This window comes from Taudactylus pleione, unplaced genomic scaffold, assembly GCF_031769625.1.
Source record: "Taudactylus pleione unplaced genomic scaffold, aTauple2 ptg000363l, whole genome shotgun sequence".
NCBI classification, from domain to species: Eukaryota; Metazoa; Chordata; class Amphibia; order Anura; family Myobatrachidae; genus Taudactylus; species Taudactylus pleione.
In genome coordinates this window covers 1,115,432-1,143,201 of record NW_028284764.1, presented here as the reverse complement: position 1 = coordinate 1,143,201, position 27,770 = coordinate 1,115,432, and the positions used below count along the sequence as shown (strand labels likewise).

The 27,770-nt window shown below is 46.1% G+C and overlaps 1 protein-coding gene across 1 annotated transcript in view; it reads left to right on the top strand.

Moving 5' to 3' along the window:
- LOC148508502 (calpain-14-like) overlaps positions 1–27,770 on the top strand; it is a 58,403-nt gene that overhangs the window by 17,508 nt on the left and 13,125 nt on the right. Inside the window, exons 2-20 of the mRNA XM_088444423.1 lie at positions 517–971; positions 2,167–2,236; positions 4,487–4,605; positions 5,877–6,013; positions 8,593–8,767; positions 11,246–11,311; positions 11,423–11,508; positions 13,105–13,179; positions 14,098–14,258; positions 14,669–14,832; positions 16,226–16,237; positions 18,358–18,563; positions 20,749–20,785; positions 22,329–22,379; positions 23,236–23,293; positions 24,545–24,609; positions 25,859–25,927; positions 26,891–26,969; positions 27,373–27,492. Of these exons, the coding sequence (XP_088300549.1) occupies positions 738–971; positions 2,167–2,236; positions 4,487–4,605; positions 5,877–6,013; positions 8,593–8,767; positions 11,246–11,311; positions 11,423–11,508; positions 13,105–13,179; positions 14,098–14,258; positions 14,669–14,832; positions 16,226–16,237; positions 18,358–18,563; positions 20,749–20,785; positions 22,329–22,379; positions 23,236–23,293; positions 24,545–24,609; positions 25,859–25,927; positions 26,891–26,969; positions 27,373–27,492 (1,984 nt within the window). The 5' untranslated portion in view covers positions 517–737. The remainder of the gene's footprint in view (positions 1–516; positions 972–2,166; positions 2,237–4,486; positions 4,606–5,876; positions 6,014–8,592; positions 8,768–11,245; positions 11,312–11,422; positions 11,509–13,104; positions 13,180–14,097; positions 14,259–14,668; positions 14,833–16,225; positions 16,238–18,357; positions 18,564–20,748; positions 20,786–22,328; positions 22,380–23,235; positions 23,294–24,544; positions 24,610–25,858; positions 25,928–26,890; positions 26,970–27,372; positions 27,493–27,770) is intronic.

Below are 27,770 nucleotides of genomic sequence, written 5' to 3'. Positions count from 1 at the left end.
GCTCAGGGAGCATATCGTCTAGTGTGTACGCACCTTTACTGTTAGACCCAGTATCGTTTCCCATTTATCATGGCCTCACATCGCCTTATAGCGCCTCACAGCACCTCACATCGCTTTATATCACCTCACATCGCCTTATAGCAGCTCATGGCACCTTGCAGCACCTCACAGCGCTTTACAGTACCTCACAGCACCTCATAACCCACCACCCTACAATGACTGGATATGAGAATTTGCTTATTTGTGGTGTCATTCCGGCCGGCTCTTGCTATCTTTCCCATGAAACGTGCATGACGTCACCCATTGGTTTAACAACTGTATTTGGTGCTAGTAATTATTGCTCATTATAGACATTAGTGACTGAGTCATGACAACCGCGTCGTAGGCCCAAGTCAGACAAACTACATCTAGTTGACAAGGGACAGTGACCAGGCCTCAGACTCCTCTTCAGGTCCATGATTATGTATAACGCAAAGTGTAATTGCATTAAAATGCTGTGAACATCTCTACTTACAGGACAGGACTGAGAATACACATAGGTGGGATTCTGGAGAGGCCCCTTCCAGTGACTGCGAACGATATTTGGAGAATCTGCTGGAAGTGACTCGTTGGGAAAGATCTGCCGGATAATTAGTCTGATCATTGGAATCTTGCATTGATTGGCGCCGCCAGGTAGAGCTACTTGGTTAGTGGCTCACTCTTGACGCCTGTTTCAACGCCTCACCCTCCATCCCAAAATGCCTCGGCTTTCCTTCATCACCGTGGCGAGAAAGCCACCGCAGATCTTGCGTACAGGGACGTTTAGAAAGCCTCGGAGACTTGACAGTCAGGATTATCAGACCTTGTTGGACAGGTGCCTGAAGTACAAGCAGTTGTTTGTGGATAGCGGCTTCCCGGCCGAACTCAGCTCCATCGGCTGCGGGAATCTCTTGCGGAAACTACCGCCTTGCGTTGAGTGGAAAAGGCCGCAGGTAAATTCATGATGAAATCTTGAAATAATATAAAATTTTTATATATTGTACCTTAAATGGGAATAAATATATTTGCTGATATCAAGCTTCACTACCAGATACATTTAAGGCCGGATTAAGGTTTGTGGGGGCCCCGGGGTAACTAACTTGTGGGGGGGCCCCTACCAATAAAATTGCAAAATTATTGCAAAATATCCTATCTAGATATTTGGTTTTGGAAATTGCGTTGCACGTTCTACTAGTACAACACAAATGTGAATTGTAGGTGACATATTTTTTTTCCCAGTGACATTGGATATATTTTAATTGGTGCTTGTATGAAATGAGTATACATTCTAATAGAGAAGAATAGACTACCCTTAGGGGTCTAGTTACTAAGCAGTGTTAGGAGACAGAGTGAAAAGTGATAAGGTCCCAGCCAATCAGCTCCCAACTGTCATTTTTCAAACACAGCCTGTAAGATGACAGTTGGGAGCTGATTGGCTGGCACCTTATCACTTTCTTATCACTTTTCACTCTGTCTCCTAACACTGCTTAGTAAATAGACCCCTCAATAATATTTGCTTTCAGCATGAAGTTCTGTAACTCAAAAATTCACTGACTGTACAGGAAAAAAAGTTCAACTAAATTCTCTACAGAATGTTTTTTTAAAAATAGTCTTATTAAAATTCAAGTTCTGTGCTGCATACTAAAGTATAACAAAAAAATAAAATAAAATGTTACTTCCCCTTTAAGCTTTATTGCAGCAATGTACCGTAGCGCCTAATTAAATCATACAAAGGTACAGTAGCTGTAACTATTGAGATTTTACGTACGCTCACAGCTGATTATAACTCGGCAATTCGATTATTTGCTTTCCCCCTCTATATTTAGATATTGTGTAAAGCTAAATGTTCTTGCAGGATCCGGCTTTACAGCCCCACGGGGAATAACTAAACAGGGATGACTGTGCTGTATTTAATATTTACCGCTTTCATTTCATTCTTCTGTGTACCTCTCTGTACTTAATTACGGCACGGGACTCGCTGTAATTATTGCAGCAAGGATGGAACAAACATTTTTAAAGTCAGACTGTAAAATCGTCTCTATATCTACATATCCCTGGGACAAAAAAATGAACATGCAGCGAAGACAATGAGAGAAAGGGAAATAAAAAAGAAATATTGCGTAATATAATATTTTGTTATCCTCGCAGGAGCTGGTGAAGAATCCGCAATTTTTTGCTGAAGATGCCAGTCGCTTCGATTTGCATCAGGGACTAACAGGTACTGGAGGCAACTTTATGGGAATAACCCCACCCCACACCCAAATCTTTTATATATGTTTTAGGGGATGGCAGAATTTTTTATGTCTATATTTACAGTTAAGTCCACCATCAGTGTTATTTTAGACCATCAGTATCATTTTAGACCATCAGTGTCATTTTAAACCATCAGTATCATTTTAGACCATCAGTATCATTTTAGACCAGGGGTCAGGGAACTTTTTTACCTTTTACCCCAAAATATATTTAGATACGCCGACGTTACCCCCTTGATTTGAAAGGAAGGAAATCATATAGTAGTGCCCTCATATAATGCCCCTGTAGTAGTGCCCCCATATAATGCCCCTGTAGTAGTGCCCCCATATTATACCCCTGTAGTAGTGCCCCCATATAGTGCCCCTGTAGTAGTGCCCCCATATTATACCCCTGTAGTAGTGGTCCCATATAGTGCCCCTGTAGTAGTGCCCCCATATTATACCCCTGTAGTAGTGCCCCCATATAATGCCCCTATATAGTGCCGCTTGTACAAAAAAAAAGAAAAACCCACTTACCTTAGTCCCCGCTCCTGCATCCGCCGCCGTCCTGTCAGCCCGGCTGCTCCTCGGAACTATGGGACAGACGTCGTGACCATAGTGCGCATGGAGTGAGGCGGAAGCTGGCGTTCAGAAGAGAACTCCAGCCTCCGGCTAACGCAGCGCTGCAGGGAAGGAGCCGGGCGCCCGCTGGTAATAACATCTCAGCGGGCGTCCGGCTTAGAGCCTCCCTGCGGCACAGCTGGGCATGCATATGAATCATTCTATATTATAGAATGATTCATATGCATGCCCGGCTGTCCGTCCATTACCCCCAGGAATTTCATTTTTACCCCATGTGGGGTACTTTACCCCTGTTCCCCGACCACTGTTTTAGACCATCAGTATCATTTTGCATTTACCAACCCTGGGAAAATATTTTTCAGTTACATTAGCACAAAGCTCTTGTGCTTCAGCTGCACCAGAAACCGTCTATTTTCTGGGCCTGATTCAGACCCGCTCGCAAGCGCAGGACGCTCGCAAGCTGGTCGATTGTGCCAAATTGCGCATGCGCACGACAGAGGGAGCTCCGTTGTGCGCATGCGCGAGACCCGAATAACGACGGCCAAGCCGTCGTTATGGGTCTCGCACCAAAGGGGGCGTGCTGTCGATGGTGACTGACAGCACGCCTCCTTTGGTGGGCGTGCCGGGGGCGTGGCTGCCAGACGGAGGCGTTCCCATGGGAACGCCTACCGTCTGAGTCCGGCCCCACTGACATCACTAATGATGTCAGTGGGAGTGATTTTGGCTCTGATAGAGCCAAAATCACTCCAGGGCTTACGGTCACCTAGACCCTACCGCAGGGTCTTGTCGCAAGCCCGATGGTCGTGATGGTCTTGACCATTGCGACCATCATCATGGACGCTCGCTATAGCTGTGGGTGGTAACCCACAGCTATGCGAGCGTCCATGAGGCCGCTCCAAGTTGAGGGAGGAGGGCCCTGATTCAGAGCGAGCGCTCTGGTCAGAGCGTTCGGCTCTGAATGAGGCCCTCTGTCCCCTGCAGTTTCTCACTTGTGTCATTTAGCTCAGTGGAAGGTGTCATTGTTCCAACTACATTCTAAAAGATTTCTTAGGTCTCTATGTTTTTTAATCATTTACATTGTATCATACAGGTGAAAAAGGATTTATTGTTACATATTAGTACACTTTATTGAATCTCTTTTTGTCCCATGGCCCTTCCTGTTGGAGTCTATCTATGGTTTACGCAGGGCCGTAACTAGGGTAGTGCGACCAGTTCCATGGCACAGGGCACCGCGGGACAGGGGGCGCTGTTTGGGCCTGTTAGTCTTCCTGTATATTATCATTCTCACTTGTAGCTTCCTCTTCTTTTATCCCCAGCATCTCCTGGCCTCCCCTATCTCTTCCCTGGCCCTTCCCCATGAGGCCATGGCCCTTTTTCATGTACACTATATTATGTCCCTAGTATTACAAAATTGGGAGGTGGGGCGCCAATGCTCTCTCTGGCACAGGGCACCGAAAAGTCTAGTTACGGCTCTGGTAAACATGCCCAGATGTGTTGGGGCCTATCAGGAGAGAGTTTGACGACTTTAGGATCTAGAGACATGCCACGTAAATAGCCCGTAGACCTCGCCTCTGTGCGGTCCAGCCTCTCTGACCTTGTGCTTCAGTCAGATACAATGAATGCATAAATGTGAACCCTCTTTGTCCCTTTGCTAGAGAATTGCTGGTTGCTGGCGGCTCTGGCCTCAGTCACTTTCCACAAGGACTTGCTCACCAACATCGTCCCTTGTAACCAGAGCTTCGACAAGAACTACGCCGGAATCTTTCATTTCCGAGTGAGTATGAATGAAATGGGCACTTGTCCCACAAGAGGGGTCCTATCTAGAATCACCTCTATTATTATGGTTATTTTATATCGCGCCACCAATATACGCAGTGCTGTACAGAGAATCAATGTCATTCATATCAGTGCCCCATAGGAGCTTGTGGTCAAAGGTGGAGATGTATCTAACCTTGGAGAGAAATGGAAGGCAACCAATGCTAACCACTACACCACCGTGCTGCCCATCTCTCCTTTGCGTGACACATATTTATTCATTTTCTTACACTGTGTAACCTGTGCTGCTGGCATTGTGCGTTCCCTAATGTTGACACGTTCACAGCTCACATTCTGCGTTGTTTTTCGCCCTCATTTGCAGCGTGTTTTACTGCGAGCGCCGTAGGCGTCCCCTCAGATCCCAGTGACCGCGGGAGATTGTTATAATTTCCATGTAAAATGCTGGTTTATGGAGCAAACAATTCCCTTCTCGCGCCAAAATGCTGATATTTATTTACTGCTCGTCATTAGGAAGCTGATTGCTTAGCGCCAGTCTGTACCTGGTCAGAGAAAGCGCCAAGCTGACTGTAAATTGTAATCACTGTATATTACCAGGGCTCTGCGTCCCTCTAATGGTGTACTATGGAGGAGTAACGCTCTATATAAGATTGGTTACAGGTATTCCCAGGTCTAGTTCTAGTACATCATATTAAAATAAAAGCACTGTTTACATCTCATAGGCAGGGAAGGTGCCAGTAACAGCAGACTAATAGAACGATGATTACATCCGGGGGAGATGTACTAAGTTTTGAAGAGAGATAAAGTGGAGAGAGATTAAGGGGTCTATTTACTATGCTTTGTTAGGAGATAAAGTGAATGGTGATAAGGTACCAGCCAGTCAGCTCCTAACTGTCATTTTTCAAATACAGCCTGTGACATGGCAGTTAGGAGCTGATTGGCTGGTACCTTATCACCATTCACTTTATCTCCTAACAAAGCTTAGTAAATAGACCCCAAAGTAGCAAGCAATCAGCTCCCGTCATTTTTGAAACACCTGTAACAGCCTGTAACGTGACAGTCCGGAGCTGATTGGTTGGTCTTCATCTCTCTCCACTTTATCTCTCCCAAAAAGCTGAGTACACCTCCCCCTCCATGCTTTGATCGATCTCCCCCACAGGGTTATGCAGTATTAGTGAAAGTAAACAACAGTAACAGTTTAACCAAGAAAACATAACACTGAACTTGTTATATTCATATAATGAAACATACAGTACATGATTCCCTTCGCAGTTCTGGCGCTTTGGAGAGTGGGTGGACGTGGTGGTCGATGACCGTCTACCGGTGGATAAAGATGGAAAGCTGCTGTTTGTGTCGTCTACCAGGAAGAATTTGTTTTGGGGCGCGCTTTTGGAGAAAGCCTATGCCAAGTGAGTCTACCCGGAAATATTTTGTTTAGTGTTCATAAATTACCACTAGAATCTAATGGCGCAATAAACAAACACAATGCATCGAGACTTAGGGGCTGGTCAAGAGGACAAGTGTAGGTGTTTCCTACGGAATCGGTATGATTTACCGCCGGACCCATGCCCGGCAATTCCCATGCCCGGCGATTCCCATGCCCGGCGATTGGAATCCCGACAGCGGCATCCCGGCAGAGAAGGAAATCCCGATCGTCCCCAGGTAAGTATTCTCTAACCTATTTCTACCCCCTAACCCTAACCCTCCCTTAGGGCTGCCTAACCCTAACCTTCCCCCCCAGTGCCTAACCCTAATCCCCCCTCTAAGTGCCTAAACCTAACCCCCCCCTTCCCCGCCACCTAAACCCTGGGAGAGGGGTGCCTAACCCTAAGTCCCCCTCAGGGGGGCCTAACGCTAACCTCCCCTTCCACAGCCTAAATCTAACCTCCCGGGGGGGTGCCTAACCCTAAGTCCCCCCCTGGAATCCCTAACCTAACCCTCCCCCCCGCGGCTATCCGCGCTCAGCGCCCGGCGTCCCTTCTATCGGGATGCCGGGTGTCGGGCTCCCGGCGTATGTCTAATGACAGGTGCCTGTCTTTAGACCCTTGCCAGGATATGACAGTCGGGAAGCCGGCTGTCAGGATTAGGTCTGCCGGTTTCCCGACTGAATACCGTTTCCTACAGCAACCAATCAGCTTTATAGCTATCATGATGTACAATGTTCTTGGTAAATGTCATGATAGCTTTAATCTGATTAGGGGACAAGGAGGAGGGCAGGTGAGACGTATGATAGGGGTTGGTGCTGCCCAATGGGGATAGCCTCAGTATTCCCTGAAAATGAACAGGCTGCAATCCAAAGAACTTTGCTTCAAATGTCTGCCCGCAGCAAGTAGGTGAGGGGCGCACTTTAAATATAACATTCTTGCCTGTATACATAGGACACAAATAATGGTCAATTAGCAGAACGTTACAACATAATTCTTAAATAAGGTGAGAGAACCTAAAGGAATCACTACTCTGTCCCACTGTGGCGTCAGAGACTTCAATCGTCACTTTTACGGCAAAACAGTTGAAAACGTTTTACTGTGAAATTGCTGTGTATAAAGCGTAGACATCAAAAGTATGTTATAAACGTGACGCAAAAAAAATGTGCAAAAAAATAAAACTCATTTATTTATAACAGGGACCCTTTATGAATGTACCTAACTATGGTGTTTATTCTGTATTTGCCCACAAGAGGGCAGCAGTGTACTGCCTTACTCCACTGCCTTTGTGGATAAAGAACATTTTTATAACCTGTAAGAGAAGAATTAAGTGCTTATTATACAACCAAGAATTATCCAGCCACTCCCGGGTGGTGCTGTGTAATACGGCTGGGACGTCGTCTGTCCGGCACCTAGTCCTAGTATCTTTTCTGTGCAAGCGTTTGGAGGGGTGTAGTAGGTATTACCGCCGGTCCTAAAGCCGCTCCTAAAACCTAATCCTCTCCCCTGAGGCTGTCCGCGCCCGGCACCCGGCTTACCTTCAGTCGGTATGCCGGGCGTCGGGCTCCCAGCGTATAGATGACAGGCGTCGAGTTTTCGACGGCTGTCATTAGTACCTTGCCGGGACTAGAGAGTCGAGAAGCCGGCAGTCGGCATTTAGACCGTCGGCTTTCTGACTACATGCCGTTTGGAGTGTCCAGTATTTGTACTTGCATACATTACTGCCAGCATCAATAGCATGGCATATTTATTTTAATCAGGCTTCTGCCTCAGGTATCTGGAAATGTAACATGGATGCTTGAGAGTAATGAATAATTTTACGTCTAAGGAGAATGAAGGAATTTAATATTAATGATATCAATCCTCGCAATAGCTGGTGAGAAGAGGTTTAAAAGCTTACTCGCTCACAGACATATCGCATCAGTTGTGCATCACAGCCGATGGCCGATATATCTGCAGATATTTTGGCACATCGTGCTGTGTGTACGGGCAGACCGGCCGTACGCTTGCTGCAGAGGCTGCCGGTGCTGACATCACAACTGGGCGGATACATGTAAATGCCTGCCCAGTTGTGACATCAGGCACGACACATCGGGCCGACGATTGGTAAGTGTGTATGCACTTAGCAGTCATCAGATACGATGGCGATTTGGCTGAAAGGACGATCCGTCGTCCTAGTGTGTACCCAGCTTAAGACTGGTTTGTCCAATTCTTCTCCCAATTCATCCCTGTGAGATTGGAAGACTGTGTACGGTGACTCAATCCTATCAGTAGATTGTTTCAGCAGATGCAGATTGGGGATCTGCTGCAAAATTGCACTGGTGGGTAGGCATAGATTGGGTGCTGCATCTGTGACCTAGGTTTTTGGTAGGATTTTGTCAACAGTCTGGTCTGGAGTTGGATCCCCGGGGGATTGGACAAGTGTGTACCCATCTTTAGATGGCGAGTTCAGCCAACACGTATTGGTTGAGTTTGAAAAGATAAAAGTCTGATTTCCAAAGTTTGTAGTGACCCCTGGTGGCCGGAGGTAGCTAAAATATTTTCCTCTCTGGTGTCTTTAACAGGCTCTGTGGCTCCTATGAAGACCTACAGATCGGTCAGGTGTCTGAGGCTTTGGTGGATTTCACCGGCGGCGTCAACATGACCATCAAGCTGGATCGTTGTCACCCTGACCTGTGGCAGACCATGTTACGTGCAGCGTACAGCGGGTCTTTAATGGGCTGCCAGACTACGTCAGGAGTAAGAACCATGAACTCTGTACAACAATGTTTTTGCACCCTGTCCTTTCCGGCGCGTCTACCCTACTTTATCAAGTGTTGGTATTAAGGCAGATAAGTAGAGGGGGCATGGCCAGATCCGCTCAGAACGTTGACTATCAGAATGTCAATACAACAATGTAGACAGGCTCTGAATGTCGACAGTCAAATGTCAACATGTTGGAAATGTTGACTTTGTCATACCAGACCCGATGGAGGTACCACCATGCTCCCAGGGGTGTTTTCCTACCCCACTGTGCAGTATCGGACGGAAGATTTTCCTCAAAAACCTTCTGACCCGGAATACAAAGTTTTCTCAGTCAGGATGGCTGTACAGAGCCCTGAAATCGGGATCGTCCTGCCCCCATTACCCCCTTACTCTTCAGCCTCCAATCAAAGTATATAATTACAGGTTTAATTTTATTAACAAATGTTTTTCTGATCTTAAAGCATTTATGTGTTTTAAAATGAAATTAGTATGTGATATCACATTGCTTTAAGTTTGTAAATGTAATTAGTATCGGCCATTTATACGGGTTGGGAACGGGATGCCAGCTCTTGGGATCCCGGTGGTCAAAATCACAACAGGGTTAGGATACTTACTCCTGTCCAGGGTCGTATCTATAGTGGGTGCAGGGTGTGCGGGGAACACGGTCCCCTGGGTCCAGGGGGGCCCCGCACCGCACACCCTGCACCCATAATATTACTTACCTCTACGGAGTCCCACGTTGGCGCGGGGGTCCGGCGCTGTAAAACTACTGGAAAATGGCCGTGGCGGGAGGGGTCGGAAGTGAAGAGACGATCTGCGATCCCAACGCTGCCATCGAGGCCGTCGCCTGGGATCACCATCACGTTCGATGGTCGCGATGTTGTGCGGCACGGGCCAGCTGAGTAAGCCTCAGCTTGTGCAGGCTGGCTGGCTTGCAAGGCCAGGAAGTCTGCGTACATGGACATGTGACAAGTCTCCGTTCTGGGAACGCAGGCCGTCCCCGCAAACACCTCTGTCTGTCAATCATGCAGCGGCATGGGGAGGACTGCGTGCGCTCTCACAGGCAGGGCCGGATTAAGGTCTGTGGGGGCCTCTGGGCAACAAACTTGTGGTGGCCCCTATATACCACCGTCCCCTGTATGCAGTGCCCACAGTAGTACCCCCAGACCCAGTAGTGGTCCCCCCTATACAGTGCCCCTTATATAATGCCCCAGTAGTGGTCCCCCTATACAGTGCCCCCAGTAGTGCCCCCAGACCCAATATTGGTCCCCCCTATGCAGTGCCCCTTATATAACTCCCCAGTAGTGGTCCCCCTATACAGTGCCCTCAGTAGTGCCCCCAGACCCAGTAGTGGTGCCCCCATGCAGTGCCCATTATATAGTGCCCCCAGTAGTCCCCCCTTATGCATTGCCCCCAGAAGTAGTCCTCCCTATACACTGCCACCAGTAGTAGCCCACCCCTATTCAGTGCCGCCAGTTGTTGTCCTATGCATTGCCCCCATGAAGCGGCCCCCCCTATGCAGTGCCCCTCACACACACACAAAAAAACCCCACAACTTACCTGAATCCCCGCTCCTGACGCGACCGCCGCTGTCCGCTCCGGCTCCTCTTCTCCTGCAGTATGGGAGAGACGTCAGCGTCATGAGGTCACTGCCATCATCACCCGGGGGGAAGCCGGAAGATGGAGCTACACTAGCGGAGGGGACACTAGCGGTGGGTGAAGCCACCGGCTGCACCGCTGCTAGTGGGGGCCCCTCTGTGTGTGGGGGCCCAGGGACGACCGCCCCTGTCGCCCCCCCCCCTTAATCCGGCCCTGCTCGCAGGATCCGTTCTGCACATCTGTGTCCTCTGCATAATCAGCTGCTATATTCCCTGCCACATGTACACACACATACACATACACATACACACCGGGGTTATTTATTGGTTGTTGTCAGGATCCAGTTATCCTATCAGTTATTTTGTTTTTGGAGTGTGGGAGGAAACTGAGCAACTGGAGGATAAGATCACAAACATGTGGAGAACATACAAACTCCACACAGACAGGGAATTTATCTTATATAATAAAAAATGTTAACTCAATAATTACAATTAAAGGGAAAAGTTTACTTAAAAATGAAAAAAAAAAAAACCCATTAATATTTATTTTGCAGGTAATACCAGATTATGACTTATGTTTATGCACTGAAAATCATGATGAGCATTTTCTGACGTTCCGCCTTCCCATAAAGCTTGTTCTCATATTTTCTAATGAAATCGAGTGCCATGTGTGGAAGTGCTGGTATTTGTAGTTCAAGACAATCTGCAGAGTGATGTATTGCTTCCTGTAAGGGGTTGAGGCTTGCAATCGCTGTAATATTGAGGATGGTAATGTCACAAAGCCGGAGAGCGAGCGCCATTGTATGTTGACAACGTCTGTCGCTGCGCTTTTATCCCTGACCTATTTTGTGACTCTGTTCTGTTCTCTGTTTAGCCTGAAAGGGTTTTGAAGAATGGATTAGTGGCAGGACACGCGTACACCGTGACAGGAATCAGACAGGTAAAATCCAAAATGATAAACCCCCAGGAGGAATTCCTTTCTCTTCTATAAAGTAGCTTTCACTGTTTGCGTTCAATAAATGAGTAAACGCTGCCACCTCCTTCCCTCCAGGTGACCTGCAAATCCGGAACAGAGAATTTAGTCAGGCTGAGAAACCCATGGGGAAAGATTGAATGGAAAGGAAATTGGAGTGACAGGTAAGGTAAACTTAAAATAAAAAAATAAATAAAAATAAATAAATAAAACTAAATTAAATTTATATATATATACACCACACACACATTTATTAATTCAGTATGTGGTAATATACTGCCCTCTAGTGAGGCGGTGTGTAATTACAGGGTGACAATACGAGATTTGGTTTAACATGTTTTTAATTAATGCATAATTACTATGGGCTTACTTATCAAAAAATTATTTTGTGAAATCCTATCTTATCTCTTGTATATTATAAATTTGTTACACAACGTGGCACTAAGTTCGGTTGTAGCTTCTTTACCCTCTGTGTGATGTAAAAAGGGATTTAACCTCATTTAGCTAATTTGATCTTAAATTAAGCAGTTTATTAAGTATTTTAATGGCAATCATTAAGGATAAAAATTCAAAAAAGAATCAAGTTGCATAAACACCCAAAGCTATTTATTTATTATTATTATTCATTAACATGTACTTATATAGCGCCAGCATTTTCCGTTGCGCTTATCTTGCGTAAGCCAAGTGGTCCCTGAGCAGCGGTAATGTGCACTTGTGGTTATAGAGTCCTGAGTTATGTATCAGTTACTACATTAAAAGTCGTTCTGCAACAATTCAGACTGAGATATTTGACAGGTGTTGAAAACTTTCACTTAGTAAAGAAATGCCACCATTTTACTAAATCCTGAATTGTTTTACTGGTCACTGGGATAATTATATCTGCTTTAGCGTTGTGCGATTTTATTCAATAGGGCCCTTTGTGTATGATGTCAAGTTCTACTAGTTAACCATGTAAAACCAGACATGTTACACGGTTAGATTGGAATTAGCGATCTGCACGCTGTGGGCCTGATTCAGCTGTGCTTGTAGTTGCAGCCACTGGTGCGTAATTCCGCAGAACCGCGGCAGCCATAATATGGAACTGCTGGTATCAGACTTCCCCTGGTGTAGTAGCCTGCGTCTGAGTGTGCAAGCACTGAGGCGCCCACTATCGCTGTCTCTGCACGCTGACTGTAACATCGCCGGTGATTCCTAACACGCCAGCATCGGCGCACCATCGACGCTTGCCACAGTGATATGGCCGGTGCAGCGTCTCCGCCTGAACATGGCCTCTATGGCTGTGGAACGTAACCGCCTTCAATGACACGTCCGCGTCACTCTTATTACACGCATTCACTTCTGCCCGTTTCCCTGTCACCTACCAGGAACTCCCACGGTCCCTGTACGCAAAACTGCGCACATCGCCCCTGTACACAAAACTGCATTTGTGCGTACGCTCAGGGCAACGCATCTGCCATAGGGGGTTTGCAGAATGTTACGGGCAGACGCAGTAGCAAAATACTTGCTCCACTTGGTAAAAATGGGCGCTCCTCGCTCCTCTGGATCAGGCCTGTGTGCCGATTGCTACTTTAATTCAGCAGACTGAGATGAGTCGGCATCAGCATTGCAGATCCTGGAACAAGAACACGGTGTGTAAGTCATTTGATACAAGCAACGTGCAGGATAAATCCCTTACACCTGTCTGCGCTGTCATTTATATGATGTATCTGGGAGCCCACAGCCGCCCCTTCCATTCATTTCCCTTTGTGACTCGTTGCCAGCTCCTCGAAATGGGACCAGCTTTGCCTGAAAGAGAGACTATTGCTGCGGAAGACCCGAGAAGATGGAGAATTCTGGTAATTATAATAATAACGCCTCTAAGGACATAATATATGGCATTTAGTTCAGCGCGTTTTGCAGCTCGCAGTGTGCGCAGTATGAGCTATCACTGATGGAGACAGTGGGGGGAGATGTACTGAGCCTTTGAGAGTGAGAGTAATGTGGAGAGTAATAAAGTACCAACCAATCAGCTCCTAACTGTCACTGTTACAGATTGAAAAATGACAGGAGCTGATTGGTTGGTGATTTATCACTCGCCAAGGCTTAGTACATCTGCCCCAGTGAGATAAAAGACACGCAGTGTTTGTATTCCATTTTTCCTCCCATTATAGTGAAGGGAGGCTCCCGTATTCTCAGCTGTGCCTCTCTATGTAATTAGGAAAGTGAGCTTAGCAGCATCTTCAGAGGTTCAAAGGCAGCAATGAGCACGTAGTAAACAATATTTATTTATTTTTATATAAGTGAAATATACACACAGATATATGCAGTAAACACCAATAACCAAATAGCATTTTCACATGATAGATATAGTAATAGTGAGTGGGCAGCAGGCCTCTCTGCCACCTAGTGGCCAGAAATAGTACTGCAACAATTAGGTTACCCGCAACATCCATAATCAGCTTAGAACGTTTTGGCTTTTTTTTTTCTGCATGCTCAAATGTGCAGCTATGTACCATGGTCTATGAACAATTGAAACAATGTTTTCACTCATGGATACAAAAACAAAACGAGCAATCGATTATGTATGCCAACTATTTGCCAGCACAAACACCGCTCTTCAAATCATCTACAGTACCTCTTCTGCGGTCTGCCAATGAGCAAAATGGCCACCTCCTGTCATTGATAAGTGCCATTAAAAAACAAATGCAGAAACACAGGCTTGGATGTCCCCAATATGTTACGTAGAATGGCGTCTTTGTCTCACCTCGCTGCAGGATGTCTATTGAAGACTTTGAAGCCCATTTTGTGGAGCTGGTTATCTGTAAGCTGACCCCCGATCTCCTGAGCCACGAGAAAGGCAAGAAGTGGACGTTATCCATGCAGACAGGGAAATGGGTGGCTGGGGGCTCTGCTGGCGGCAGAATGACATATACAGGTAAAGTGACCTCCGTCTATCGGTACCACAAGGCTGTAGGGTGATCTGGGCTGTCACTTGGTGATCTGGAATGAGGTGGAACATCGAGATAATATAAAAAAAAAAGATTCATTTTTGTTTTCTGAATCAATGGAAACATCTCGGTATAATCCATTCTGCGCAGCACGTTAATAATACGCTCTACTGTTTTTGCAGAGTTGTCTCGCTCCTTCCCGAGCACTGTGCAATCTCTCCGCAGCGCCATCATAGACCCCAGCGCCCTATTGTAGGACTGTAGACTATTTGCTCAGTGTATTGCCCAGGAGATTGGCTGCCCAGTTGGGCAAACCCTTGTGAGACCCGAGCGATTTGCAGTCTCAGCAGTTTAATGAAGCATGATATAATTCTAATTGATGCATTATTGTTTGTAGAGTCCTACTGGAAAAATCCCCAGTACCGGCTGAAGCTCTTGAAAGGAGACAACATGGAGAAACACACTAATTCCTGCAATGTCCTGGTGTCGCTGCTTCAAAAGCAGAATCACAAGCACAGGAACCAGTCTCCACCTCTGTACATCGGGCTGTCCGTCTTTAAGGTATGCTGAGATTTACTCTATAAGGGGTCTTCCATACCTATAGATAGATGGTTCAGTGTTTAATATTAAATACACATACAGCGAACAAGGTACCTGCACTGTCACATACCTACCAGCAGAGGCGCCCATATAATTATATACCAACCAGCAAGGTACCTGTACTGTCACATACCTACCAGCAGAGGCGCCCATATGATTATATACCGACCAGCAAGGTACCTGCACTGTCACATAGCTACCAGCAGAGGCTCCCATATGATTATATACCAACCAGCAAGGTACCTGCACTGTCACATACCTACCAGCAGAGGCGCCCATATGATTATATACCGACCAGCAAGGTACCTGCACTGTCACATACCTACCAGCAGAGGCGCCCATATGATTATATACCAACCAGCAAGGTACCTGCACTGTCACATACCTACCAGCAGAGGCGCCCATATGATTATATACCAACTAGTAAGGTACCTGCATAGTCACATACCTACCAGCAGAGGCGCCCATATGATTATATACCAACCAGCAAGGTACCTGTACTGTCACATAGCTACCAGCAGAGGCTCCCATATGATTATATACCAACCAGCCAGGTACCTGTACTGTCACATACCTACCAGCAGAGGCTCCCATATGATTATATACCGACCAGCAAGGTACCTGCACTGTCACATACCTACCAGCAGAGGCGCCCATATGATTATATACCGACCAGCAAGGTACCTGCACTGTCACATACCTACCAGCAGAGGCGCCCATATAATTATATACCAACCAGCAAGGTGCCTGCACTGTCACATAGCTACCAGCAGAGGCTCCCATATGATTATATACCAACCAGCAAGGTACCTGCACTGTCACATACCTACCAGCAGAGGCACCCATATGATTATATACCAACCAGCAAGGTACCTGCACTGTCACATACCTACCAGCAGAGGCGCCCATATGATTATATACCGACCAGCAAGGTACCTGCACTGTCACATACCTACCAGCAGAGGCGCCCATATGATTATATACCGACCAGCAAGGTACCTGCACTGTCACATAGCTACCAGCAGAGGCTCCCATATGATTATATACCGACCAGCAAGGTACCTGTACTGTCACATAGCTACCAGCAGAGGCTCCCATATGATTATATACCAACCAGCAAGGTACCTGCACTGTCACATACCTACCAGCAGAGGCGCCCATATAATTATATACCAACCAGCAGAGATTATTTAAATCTAAATACACACAGTAAATATGTAAAGAGAAATGTAGAGAGAGTTTTGTGCAGAATCACAACTAAAGAATACGAGGTGGGGGGGGGGGTGTTAGGATACAAATGACATCTTATTTATACATTTTACTAATAGCCCTTTTTTTCTGTCATGTCTTGCAGGTGCCTCTTGAGGTGAGTACCATCAATGCCTCATTTTGTGTCTTATGTGATACACAGTAGCGTGAGGATCTAGATGAGATTAGTTAGCCGGCCGCCATCGGGATTGTAAATTCTGCCTCTTATTGCCTGTGCTCTGAGCCCATATTATACATAGCTCTGTTAGCCCAGCACTTGCAATAATGTCAAAATCAATGGCACAATGCATTTGTAATGCCTGAGAAAATAAATTCATACCTTGGAGCAGACGGCATAAACAAAATATTAGTCTGGGCCGGGTTTGGAAGTTCACATAAAACAGCTCATTTTCAAAAGCCTCGCTGTAATTTAATAATAATAATTATTATCCATAATTGCACGCTTGGCCAACAGCAGAACGATGGGGGCAGCGGTGCCTGCTGATAGCCGCTGTGACGGCACAATAGTAATCACTGGATACTGGGAGGTCAAATGCAGGTTTTATTGAACGGGAAGATTAATGCTGAAGGTTGTACACCCGCAGCCCGTCGCAGGCTTTGAAGGATAATAAATCCAGATATTGACTACAACCTGCAGCAGTGTGTTCATTTTTTTACAAGCCAGAGGCATAGATACTTCAGAGGAGGAAAAAAACAAAAACAAAACTAAATATAGACCTATAAATTGGTGGCGTTTTACAGTCACGCTCATACGTCGGGGTTTTTCCTTTCCACCCTTTTTTTTCCCCGTTTTAATTGGCTGAGCTACGAATGTGAAGTGAATCAGCTACGTCATAAGCATTAGGGTGCAGCTGCCACTGAAGCGTAGTGGAAGCAGCCATGTTGCCTGCGGCCATTGCTCCACCAGGAAGCGGTGACGTCACTGAGGCGGCCATTTTTCTGTGACTGTCCAAAAAGTTCCAAAAAAGTCCGGCTGTCGGGGCGTGGGTTCCAGTAAATGGATCTACACTAAAAAGGGCGACAGTGTATATCTAGAATAGACCCCTAATGGTATACAGTCAATAGGTAGACAAGAATAGAAGGTCGACACATGAAAGGTCGACATGGACGAAAATAGACAAGTGCAAAAGGTCGACAGGGTGAAAAGGCTGAACACTGAAATGGTCAACACAAAAATTGCCGAGATATGTTTTTTTTATGGTTAGGCACTTACCGGAGGGTTAGGCTCTTGGAGGGATGGTTAGGGTTAGGCACTTACGCTAACAGTTAGGGATAGGCACTAGGAGTGACAGTTAGGCATTTACCGGAGGGTTAGACACTAGGAGGGACAGTTAGAGTTAGGCAATTACCCCGACGGTTAGGGTTAAGCACCAGGAGGGATGGTTAGGCAGTTACGCTAACAGTTAGGGATAGGCACTAGGAGTGACAGTTAGGCATTTACCAGAGGGTTAGATACTAGAAGTGACAGTTAGGCACTTACCAAAGGGTTAGACACTAGGAGTGACAGTTAGGCACTTACCGGAGGGTTAGACACTAGGAGGGACAGTTAGAGTTAGGCACATACCCCGACGGTTAGGGTTAAGCACCAGGAGGGATGGTTAGGCAGTTACGCTAACAGTTAGGGATAGGCACTAGGAGTGACAGTTAGGCATTTACCGGAGGGTTAGACACTAGGAGGGACAGTTAGGCACTTACCGGAGGGTTAGACACTAGGAGTGACAGTTAGCGTTAGGCACATACCCCAACAGTTAAGGTTAAGCACCAGGAGGGATGGTTAGGGTTAGGCACCAATGGGAGGGTTAGTGTGAAGATTAGGGTTAGAAAATAAAAAAACGTGTCGACCATTATTGTGTCAACCTTTTGACCCTGTTGACCTTTTGTACCAGTCTATCTACATCCATGTTGACCTTTTGTCCCTGTCTACCTATTGACTGTCTACCATTTGGGGTCTATCTAGACATTGTCTATTTTTTTATGTAGATCTTTCATACCAAACCCGTCAGATGTCCATGGGGTTTGTCCTCTGACACTGCTTTTAGCTAGCAGCACTGAATGCTTTGTGTTATCACAAATCATTATCAAATGGCTCCAATGCCTTTCTAGCGACTTATATTATAATCTGCATGTTTCATGAATACACGACAATTTATCCATTAATTGGCCACCATTGAAGGGTGATGTAAGATGTATCGCACTTTATGTCTCTCCTCCGCGCAGTACCAAGGCGTTGGAAGCAAGCTACCTCAGGCGTTCTTTGCCAACAACCGCCCAGTCAATAACAAGTGCGTTTTCATCAACGAGCGCGAGGTGACGCAAGACTTCCAGCTGCTCCCCGGGTCCTACGTCATTGTCCCGTCCACCGCGGAGCCCGGAGAAGAGTGTGAGTTCATTCTTCGGGTCTTTTCCAGGAAGCATCTCCTAGAGTAAGTACCATGGTTACCTCTCCAAATTATGAGTTCTACCAATTGTCAGCCTTTGGGGCACAGGAAGTAAAAATACAACAAAGCAAATGTTCCAGTAAAGGACATATATATACGTCAGACAGGGGACGCTCAAACCTCCCATTGTCCAAAGTGTATTACAGTATAACGAGGCAGCGAGTTCTACAGACGTAGTTTCACCTGAGGTTCTCCAAACTCACGTCCTTGAGGCACCCTAACAGTCAAGGGCCCTGATTCAGAGCCGGGCGCTCTGACCAGAGCGCTCGCTCTGAATCAGCGCCCTCCTCCATTAAAATGGAGCGTCCTCCTGGACGCTCGTATAGCTGTGGGTCACCATCCACAGCATATACGAGCGTCCAACAAGATGGTCGCGATGGTCTTGACCATCGCGACCATCGGACTTGCGAAGGAAACCCTGCGGTCGGGTTTCCCAGCCACAAGCCCTGGAGTGATTTTGGCTCTATCATCTAGTGATGTCAGTGGGGCCGGCTTCAGACGGTAGGCGTTCCCATGGGAACGCCTCCGTCTGGCAGACACGCCCCCGGCACGCCCACCAAAGCGGGCGTGCTGTCAATCAACATCGACAGCACGCCCCCTTTAGTGCGAGACCCGGAGCGATGGGAAGCCCGTCGCTCGCCGGGTCTCGCGCATGCGCACGACGGAGCTCCCTCCGTCGTGCGCATGCGCAGTGGGGAACATCGACCCACTTGCGAGTGTACTGCCGCTCGCGAGTGGGTCTGAATGACCCCAAGGTTTTAAGGATATCCATGTTTGTGCACAGATGGTATAATGAAACTGACTGAGGTACTAATTAAGTCACCTGTGCTTAATCATGGATATCCTTAAAATGCGGACCGTTCGGGTGAGGTTTGTAGCCTAACCCTGATACGAGCTCTAATGATTGAATGGCTTATTGTCAGTCCCGGTAAGAACTGATCCGCGCAGGTAAATAGATTGCAGACGCTGTACGAGCAGGGGCATACAACGCTGATGGATTTCAGGATGTGGGTGTACATGTCAGTGTTAAGAACACACAATGTTGCGCATAATGACCCTGATTCAGAGACGAACGCTAAATCCTCCTTCCACCGCGTTTTTGTACGCAGCGCCTGTGCGAAATTATGCAAAAGCCGCAGTAGGCGTCTCAAGTAAGAAGACGCTCATTGCCAGCTTCGCTGATTCGATGCTGTGTCCGAAGATCAACATCGGATCAAGGGCCTGATTCAGAGCCGCTCGTAAGCGGCCGCTCGTTCGCTCCGAGAGATGTTTGCCCAACTGCGCATGCGTACGGATCTTTATACGCATGCGCGAACCAGTCAGTGCGGTCGAAATTCATGTGCTCGCAAAATAGCGAATGCCTGATAATTTGAGTGACAGGAGGAGGCGTATGTGGGTGGTAACAGGAGAAGGTACTTGAAAACGGGGAGTGGAGATCCGATCGCAGGCGTGCTTAAAGGTAAAAACGGGCGTTTTATGGGTGTGCATAATTAAAACAGCAGCGTCATTGACCACGTCACTGGGTTATTTTATAGCCAGAACTGCTCGCAAGATTGTGGTAGCAGAAACCAACCACAAGAATTTGCGAGCAGTTCATACGCTGGTCGATGTACTCGATTAATCTAATAAATTACGGACATGACGTAGGATGCGAGCGGCCAGGGGGCGTATTTTTCCAAAAAACGACCGCAAGTTTTGTTCGCACGTTCAGACCTAGAGGTGTGAACAGACCGCAAAGAGCGAACGGTTGATTTGAATAGCCACCCCTATTTTCTGGACGAGCGAGCGCTAATTGCGTCCTGCTCTGAATCAGGCCCCAAGTGCGGGGACATTGGGCATCTGACTGACCCTCAGGTTCAAGGACGGAGCCTCTGGCTGCGGCAAGCCCAGAAAACGAGGCTGACATTTTCTGGAACGCTCCCTGTCGCTGCCCCCCAAACGCCATCAGGATGTCAATCTTGCTGCTGCTTCTGGGGCACTGCGATCGGCGGCGCAGGACCAGATCTGCACATGCGCAGTGCAGTTCTTTCATATACGCATATCATTGAACATCGGAGATTTACGTAAATATTGGATTAATGTACATTTCTGAATCAGGCCTGTATGATCCTTTATGTGTTTTATATCCAGCATAGTAACATATGTAACACATGTACATGTTTCATTGCAGGGAACAAGGGAAGAACACAAATATTCTGTGCTGCAAGGTAAGAAATGCAGGATCAGGAGGACACTTAGGGGTCTATTTACTAAGCAGTGTTAGGAGACAGAGGCCCTGATTCAGAGCCGGACGCTCTGACAGAGCGCTCGCTCTGAATCAGGGCCGTCCCTCCTACCTTTTGGAGCGGCCTCCCGCAGCTATAGCGAGCGGCCAAGACCATCGCGACCATCGGGCTTGCGACGAGACACTTGCGGTAGGGTCTCGCTGCCGCAAGCCCTGGAGTTCTTTTGGCTCTATCAGAGCCAAAAGCACTCCCACTGACATCACTAGTGATGGGAATGGCTCCATCTGGGCAGCCACGCCCCCGGCACGCCCACCAACGGGGGCGTACTGTCAATCACCATCGACAGCATGCCCCCTTTGGTGCGAGACCCATAACGACGGCTTGGCCATCGATATTCGGGTCTCGCGCGTGCGCCCGACGGAGCCGCCTCCGTCGTGCGCATGCGCACTTGGGCAAGATCGACCTGCTTGCAAGCGCTCGCGAGCGGGTCTGAATCAGGCCCAGAGTGAAAAGTGATAAGGTGCCAGCCAATCAGCTCCTAACTGTCATCTCACAGGCTGTGTTTGAAAAATGACAGTTGGGAGCTGATTGGCTGGTACCTTATCACTTTCTTATCACTTTTCACTCTGTCTCCTAACACTGCTTAGTAAATAGACCCCTTATAGTATGACCAGAACAATGCTACTTAGTCCTTAATAAGACAAACAACACTGAAATACAAATTGTTTCTCACAAACGAGCAACTGATTACCCTCCATAAATGCAGTACCTATATATATATATATATATATATATAAATACATACATACACACACTTTCATCCTTTGTGTCATTGGCGCCTGTGAGATTATTTCATTCTCCCTGCCGACCAGATTAGTTTTTACCAAAACAAAATATGTTTACATGACAAGCTGGGCTCCCTCATTACCCCGTATCGTGACTACCAATGTAATTACCATTTTAATGAGGTCCTTCCATGTCAGAGATAACAGATGTTATGTAGGGAGCACTGTGCCCTTATCACAGTAAATTCGCTTGTCGTAGCCGAGAGAGAGAGAGAGAGAGACAGTTCTGTCATCTCGAGAAATAGTCTCAAACCCTTTCCCTTAATCCAGTCTGACAGGGACCACACAGCGACTCCATAACAGTATCACTAACAGCTGCATTCACATAGATGTTAGGTGTTGGTTGATACATAACTTCCGGACCCTTTTACTAAACGCGTCAGTGCTTTTCAGTCAGGTCATTATATCATCAGGATAGATTTCTTGTTATTGACCTTGGTTATGACAAAGCTCAGCACAGGATACAGCCACACACAGGGATCAGCTTTGCATTCTGTTTGGCAATATAAAGAGGTGACTGAAAACCCATGGGTCTACATGTCGTGATTATGTTATGGATCACAAGATATTAGGCAACATGTAATCCTTTACGTTTATGAAGTGTGAATACTTCAATTGCTAGGTTTGTGTTTTTATCCCTCTTACACACAGCAAATAATAATTATTCTTATTTCCAACAGAAAATTGCTGACAAACAGGATGATCTGGAAATCTGGAGATATTTTGAGAAGGTGAGAGAATAGTCGCTGAGATCATGTGTTATAAGCTCACAGGGGCCTGAGGATACAATGACGATTTAGGCAATTTCAGAATAAATCACAAATCAAATTACTGCCCAGCTGGGGCTCCTGACGGCACGACCTCTCATTTAGTCAACAATATGGCGTCTCCACTGTGACTAGGTAGCGTGGCCTCATTATATGTGTTATGTAATGTGGATGTATACATACAGTATGGGGTGTGTATGTAATACACCTTAGCACATGAGCTGGCCGCAGGTATTTTCAGCTCCCATGATGGCTGCAGGCGAAACGCGTTAATTCTCCAGGCAAAGACCAAGAACACCAGTATTAATGCAGACACACAAAAAAAAAAATCACAGATGCACAACTCCAATTACTTATATATATATAAATACATTTTGCAGTAAATAGAGGCTTTTAGCATAATCATGGCCAAGGTTCAGGGCCTACCCACCATATCCAGGTAACCTCTGTAGGGTAGGTCCATAACATACAGGGGTTACAATCCAGGGAGCAGGACACCCCCAAACCAGCTCAGCCGAGCCACCCCAGGGCATCGCTCTAATGAGAAAGGTGAGGTGTAAAGTAAGATAGATAAGAGCAGCTACAGCTGCATATATAGGATGGAGAAGTGAAAATACAAATAAAATAAACAATAAACAAACAGTAAAAGTGTTAAAATGTGCAAAAAAGGAGAAATGTGTTATAATGCGATTCCCTGAAGCAGACCAACCATAGCAATCCAGGGGACTTGCCTATAATGTGCATTCACAATGCCGGACTCCATGCTCTAAGCCAATGGGGGCAGGGTACAGTATTAATGCTCTGTATTTCCCATCCACAGCACCCAGAAATCAATGTCTCCCAGTTGCAGATGCTGCTCAATAAAGGAATGTGGACAAGTAAGTGACAAATTATATAGAGCATCACAGCTCTGCAGTATATCACAGTGTCTGACGGCTCGTATTTACTAACAAATATCCCTCAATAGCTGCAGTCACTGTTTTTTTTTTATCAATCTATCTACAGTATCTGTAGTATGTACTGCACTGTATATATAAATCAATAAATATATATATATATATACATTCACACACACACATATATATATATATATATATATATATATATATATAATGTAAGTGTGTGTTGGCAGCAATATATCAAGCTTTAGCAGACTAAGGGCCTGATGCATTGGTGCACATAGTATCGATACCGCACGCAATTGGCCGATGCTTTAGGTCAGCGCATGCTATTATACGCAGATCAAAATTCCGCGCAGAGGGATGGAACTTTGCCGTTTCTGGGTGGTAATGCCGGTGGCTAGCCAGACCTGGGCGTGTCATGGGCATATTGCGCTCAGTGACTGTGTCTAATAACGTAGCCATGTTCCAACGGAGTATCTGCGCCTCCATAGGCCTGTCACAATCTTCAATGGAGCCACCAATGGCGCGTCTTACCACGCACAGCGACGGATTAGACCCGCAGCTGGTGGGCATCTCAGTGGGAAGTCCATTGGGCACGGCATTAGCATTAAGAATTGCGCCTACAACTGAGTGCACCACTGAATCGGGTGATGGTCGTTTAGATATTGGTGCATCGAAGTGCAAATCAGTGTATAGTTACCTAGTACTGATCCCCACCTGATATCGCAACAGAGGACGGCAGAAATTGGGCTGCATTCTCTGATATCACTTCTTGTTAGCAAATATCCTATTTACAGTCACTTGCTGCAGATTCCCTTTCCCTCTATAGCAACCTGACTTGATATAACACCTTCTAGCCAGCGCGGTGCTAAGTCACCAGCACAAAACCGCGCCTGCGTTCCCCTGTGGCGAGTAGACATGAATCACAAATAAATTTATCATCGCACTTTATTAAGTTGTAGTTACTTTAATTGATCTCACTTTGTTACAATTCAATAATTGCTAATTATCTTGATTTATTAACAAATGCTAGCCCTCGTGTGCCTGCGTTCCACGGCTGGTACAGCTGTTAATCATTGTATAACACGCTCAATGAAATCCCTCGCTAGCGGGTCGCTGAATGTTTTCCTTGTGCTTGTTGCTATCTGATTTGTTTCATTTGTCAGTGATTTGATTCTGAACTGTATAGGACTTTTCCATTTACATGCTGTCTGCATTTTATCCTAGGTGTGAGGCTTGCACCAGTCAAGTTCAGCCTAGACGCTTGCAAAGTCATTATGGCTCAGTTGGATGTATCCTTTCTGGTGTTTTTTGCAGAAAACACTTTGATTTGTGAACTTCTTAGAATTCCCCCCGGGGCCCTCTCCAACCATTACAGTGAATCAGGAGCACTTTTATTTTCAGTGAATTACACGAAGCATTTCATTAGGAGCATGGATTCGCCGAGTGTGTATTTTACAGTATATTCATCACTCGCTGAAAGGCATTTAGCTGTATATATATATATTTTTTTCCTTTAAGCCCAGCACTGTGGGTGCAGCGATTAGGGAAGCTGCAGTAAAACTAGAAGAGTTATGTATTGGTGATCTTCAAAAAAAAAAAAAAAAACTAAGGGAAAATGCAAGAGGCTGCAATTATCTGCAAGTTTGACGCCCGTTTATAAAACCACAAAGTTATTAAAGACGAAAGTTCGTCGGGTTTTACCTTTTAATAACATTGCTAATTAAAAAAGAATTTAGAAAGATCTGAAACCTATTACATTTTCCCCAAAAAGTTAACGCTAAACTGGTTTATTTTAAGGATGTGCAGGCTCGGATTAGTTCGGATGTTCCCGCCAGGTTCGGAATTTTCCCGCCAAAAATTTGGTCTCAGAAAGAGGCAAAACGTCATCTTTCATGGACAAACATCATCTTTCATGGACTTTTGTCCAGGAATGATGATGTTTGTCCATGAAAGATGACGTTTTTCCTCTTTCTGAGACCCCATTTTTGGCGAGAAGATCCGAACTAATCCAAGCCTGCAAATCCCTAGTTTATTTACTAAGGGAGCCAATTTATACATAGCATTCTGCCATCTCGTTGTTACCAAGATCCTAGAGCCTTCAGGGGTTTTTGTGACGGGGTGGGGGGAGTAAGACAGTTAATCGCGCCATCACAGTCCTCAAATGCCACGACTTGTGTAACCTTGCAGTAAGAGGTGAGCCACGATGACACCATTCACAGTGAAACGCGTCAGCCAGACGTTCCATGACAGCAGGAAAGTGTGTGACTGTTTTCTGTGGCCCAGGTGGGGTTACTGCCCGCCAATGGAGGCGCCCTGTGCTCAACAAGTGACACTGGAAACAAATCTGTGATTAATAGTTATAAATAAATGATTAGTTAGTGAATTATATGGGAACAATAGTGTAAGACCAGTCTGAGTTATATCATGAAAAGTGTATATATTAATCAATGTGTACCCAATGGAATAATCCCATGTATGTAGGTTGTGATTAAATGAAACCCATCAGGGTATTGTTCTACGCCTTAACTTACATCACAGGTAAATGCATCTGGGACACTGAATATGATCGAGTTTTACGGTCTCTGGCAGCGAGTAATCTCTTACCAGGTAAGTGACAGCGTGCAGCTTTGCTGTGTGTAACATGTGTGGGGGCCCCAGACATGCTAGTCCTTCTGGGGCCACTAGTGCATCTGCATAATGGATAATTCTACCATCAACTAAAAGGTTACCGTGGGGGGGGTCATTCTGTGTAGTGTCGGTGGGGTCTGTAGACAAATAGGCTACGTGTCTCGGCAGCAGAGACGATCGGGCTTTGCGGTTATTGGAGTAAAGGGGCGCTACAGTAGGTGCGTCCCAGGGATAATTATGCAGAATGCACACAGAATTAACAGAACACGGTCGGAACACTTATCTGTAACATCCAGTGGTGGCTCCAAAGATGGGGGTGGAGCACAGATAGGGGAGCCACACCAACTGCCACTCCAAACGTCGCCGGACGAGACTCGCTGGCAGTTGGTGTGGCTCCCCTATTTGAATTTTGGACTGTGCTGCAGCCTCACCTCTGGAGCCGCCACTGGTAACAACCCATTAGCAGGTGTTTTGAACAAGTGTTAAGCTATAGCGAAAACGTCTATCAATACAGCAGGAAGGAGCCGGGGGCCCCTGGGGAAGGCTGGGAGGGCCGCAGTGTGGCCCTAGCGGTGTCTTTTTCCCGTCACCACCGTTAGATGATAAATAGGCCTGACTCCTGACACAGTAAAGCAGATACACTTACACATTGCACCCTTATAATATATATATATAATGGTTTCTGTTTGGCCTACACACCCATAATAATAGAGCAAGTGCGGCTTTGCCCTTGTACAACGCGGAGCCATTGAAAGGTCGCTCCCAGCTAATCTTCCCAGATGCATTAAATAATGTTCTGTTTGCTCAGACTGAAATTGAGATTTATGGGATTCGCTGGGTGCAGGGACTGAAACAATTCTATTTTTAAGCCGTGCGAGAAGCAAAAAAATAAAAAAATAAGGGGAATACTGTATTAACCTTGTAATCTCATTGTTTCCATAGGAGATTTTTCAGAGGCGAGACATTGATAAATCGGGATATTTGAAACTGAATGACCTGCAGGCTGCAGTGCAGGAGAAAGGTAAAATATTTAATGCTTCACCTTCACGAGGGGAGGGGGAAAGTCACACAGGAGCAGGGGGCTGTTGGTGTATTGGCTGCGATTATTCAAACAAACCAGAATTTTCTCATCTGTGACGCTTCAGCGAAACATCTACAGATCATACACAAGATAGGCAGCATGTGTGACCTGTATTCAGCATTTCAGGGGCGTGCGTCCCCTATACGGATGGAAATACGTTGTATTTCTGCCGTCCCGTTGATTCTGCTATCTGCCCAATAGAACGCGTAGACTATCCATCAGCCTTGTCGAGTTTAGATCAGTGCTGAGATAGGCACTGGGGGGGAATAGAAATATTCTATAACATGCCGTTGTTATTTCACCCAATGTTTATTTTCTCTTTTTTTTCCTGTGTGTGCGCCAGAAGGAAACACATTAGGTCCTCAGTTCTACAACCTATTGGCGCTGCGATACGGCAACTCGTCCCTGAAAATCAATTTTGAGAATTTCGTGTGCCTCATGCTGAGGATGGAAATCAATGGAGGTACGCCATGTCACCAAAAAGACATTACACTGATTGCAAAGGGCAGTTTCCCTACTCCCGGGATGTCATAACACATGAAAAATGCCCAGTATAAAGGGTATATTTACTAAAGTGAGAGTTTTTAAAAATGGAGATGTTGCACATAGCAACCAATCAGATTCTAGCTATTATCTTCTAGAAGGTGCTAGATAAATGATAAGTAGAATCTGATTGGTTGCTATGGGTAACAACTCCACCTCTAAAAACCTGCTTTAGTAAATATCCCTCTAAGAATCCAG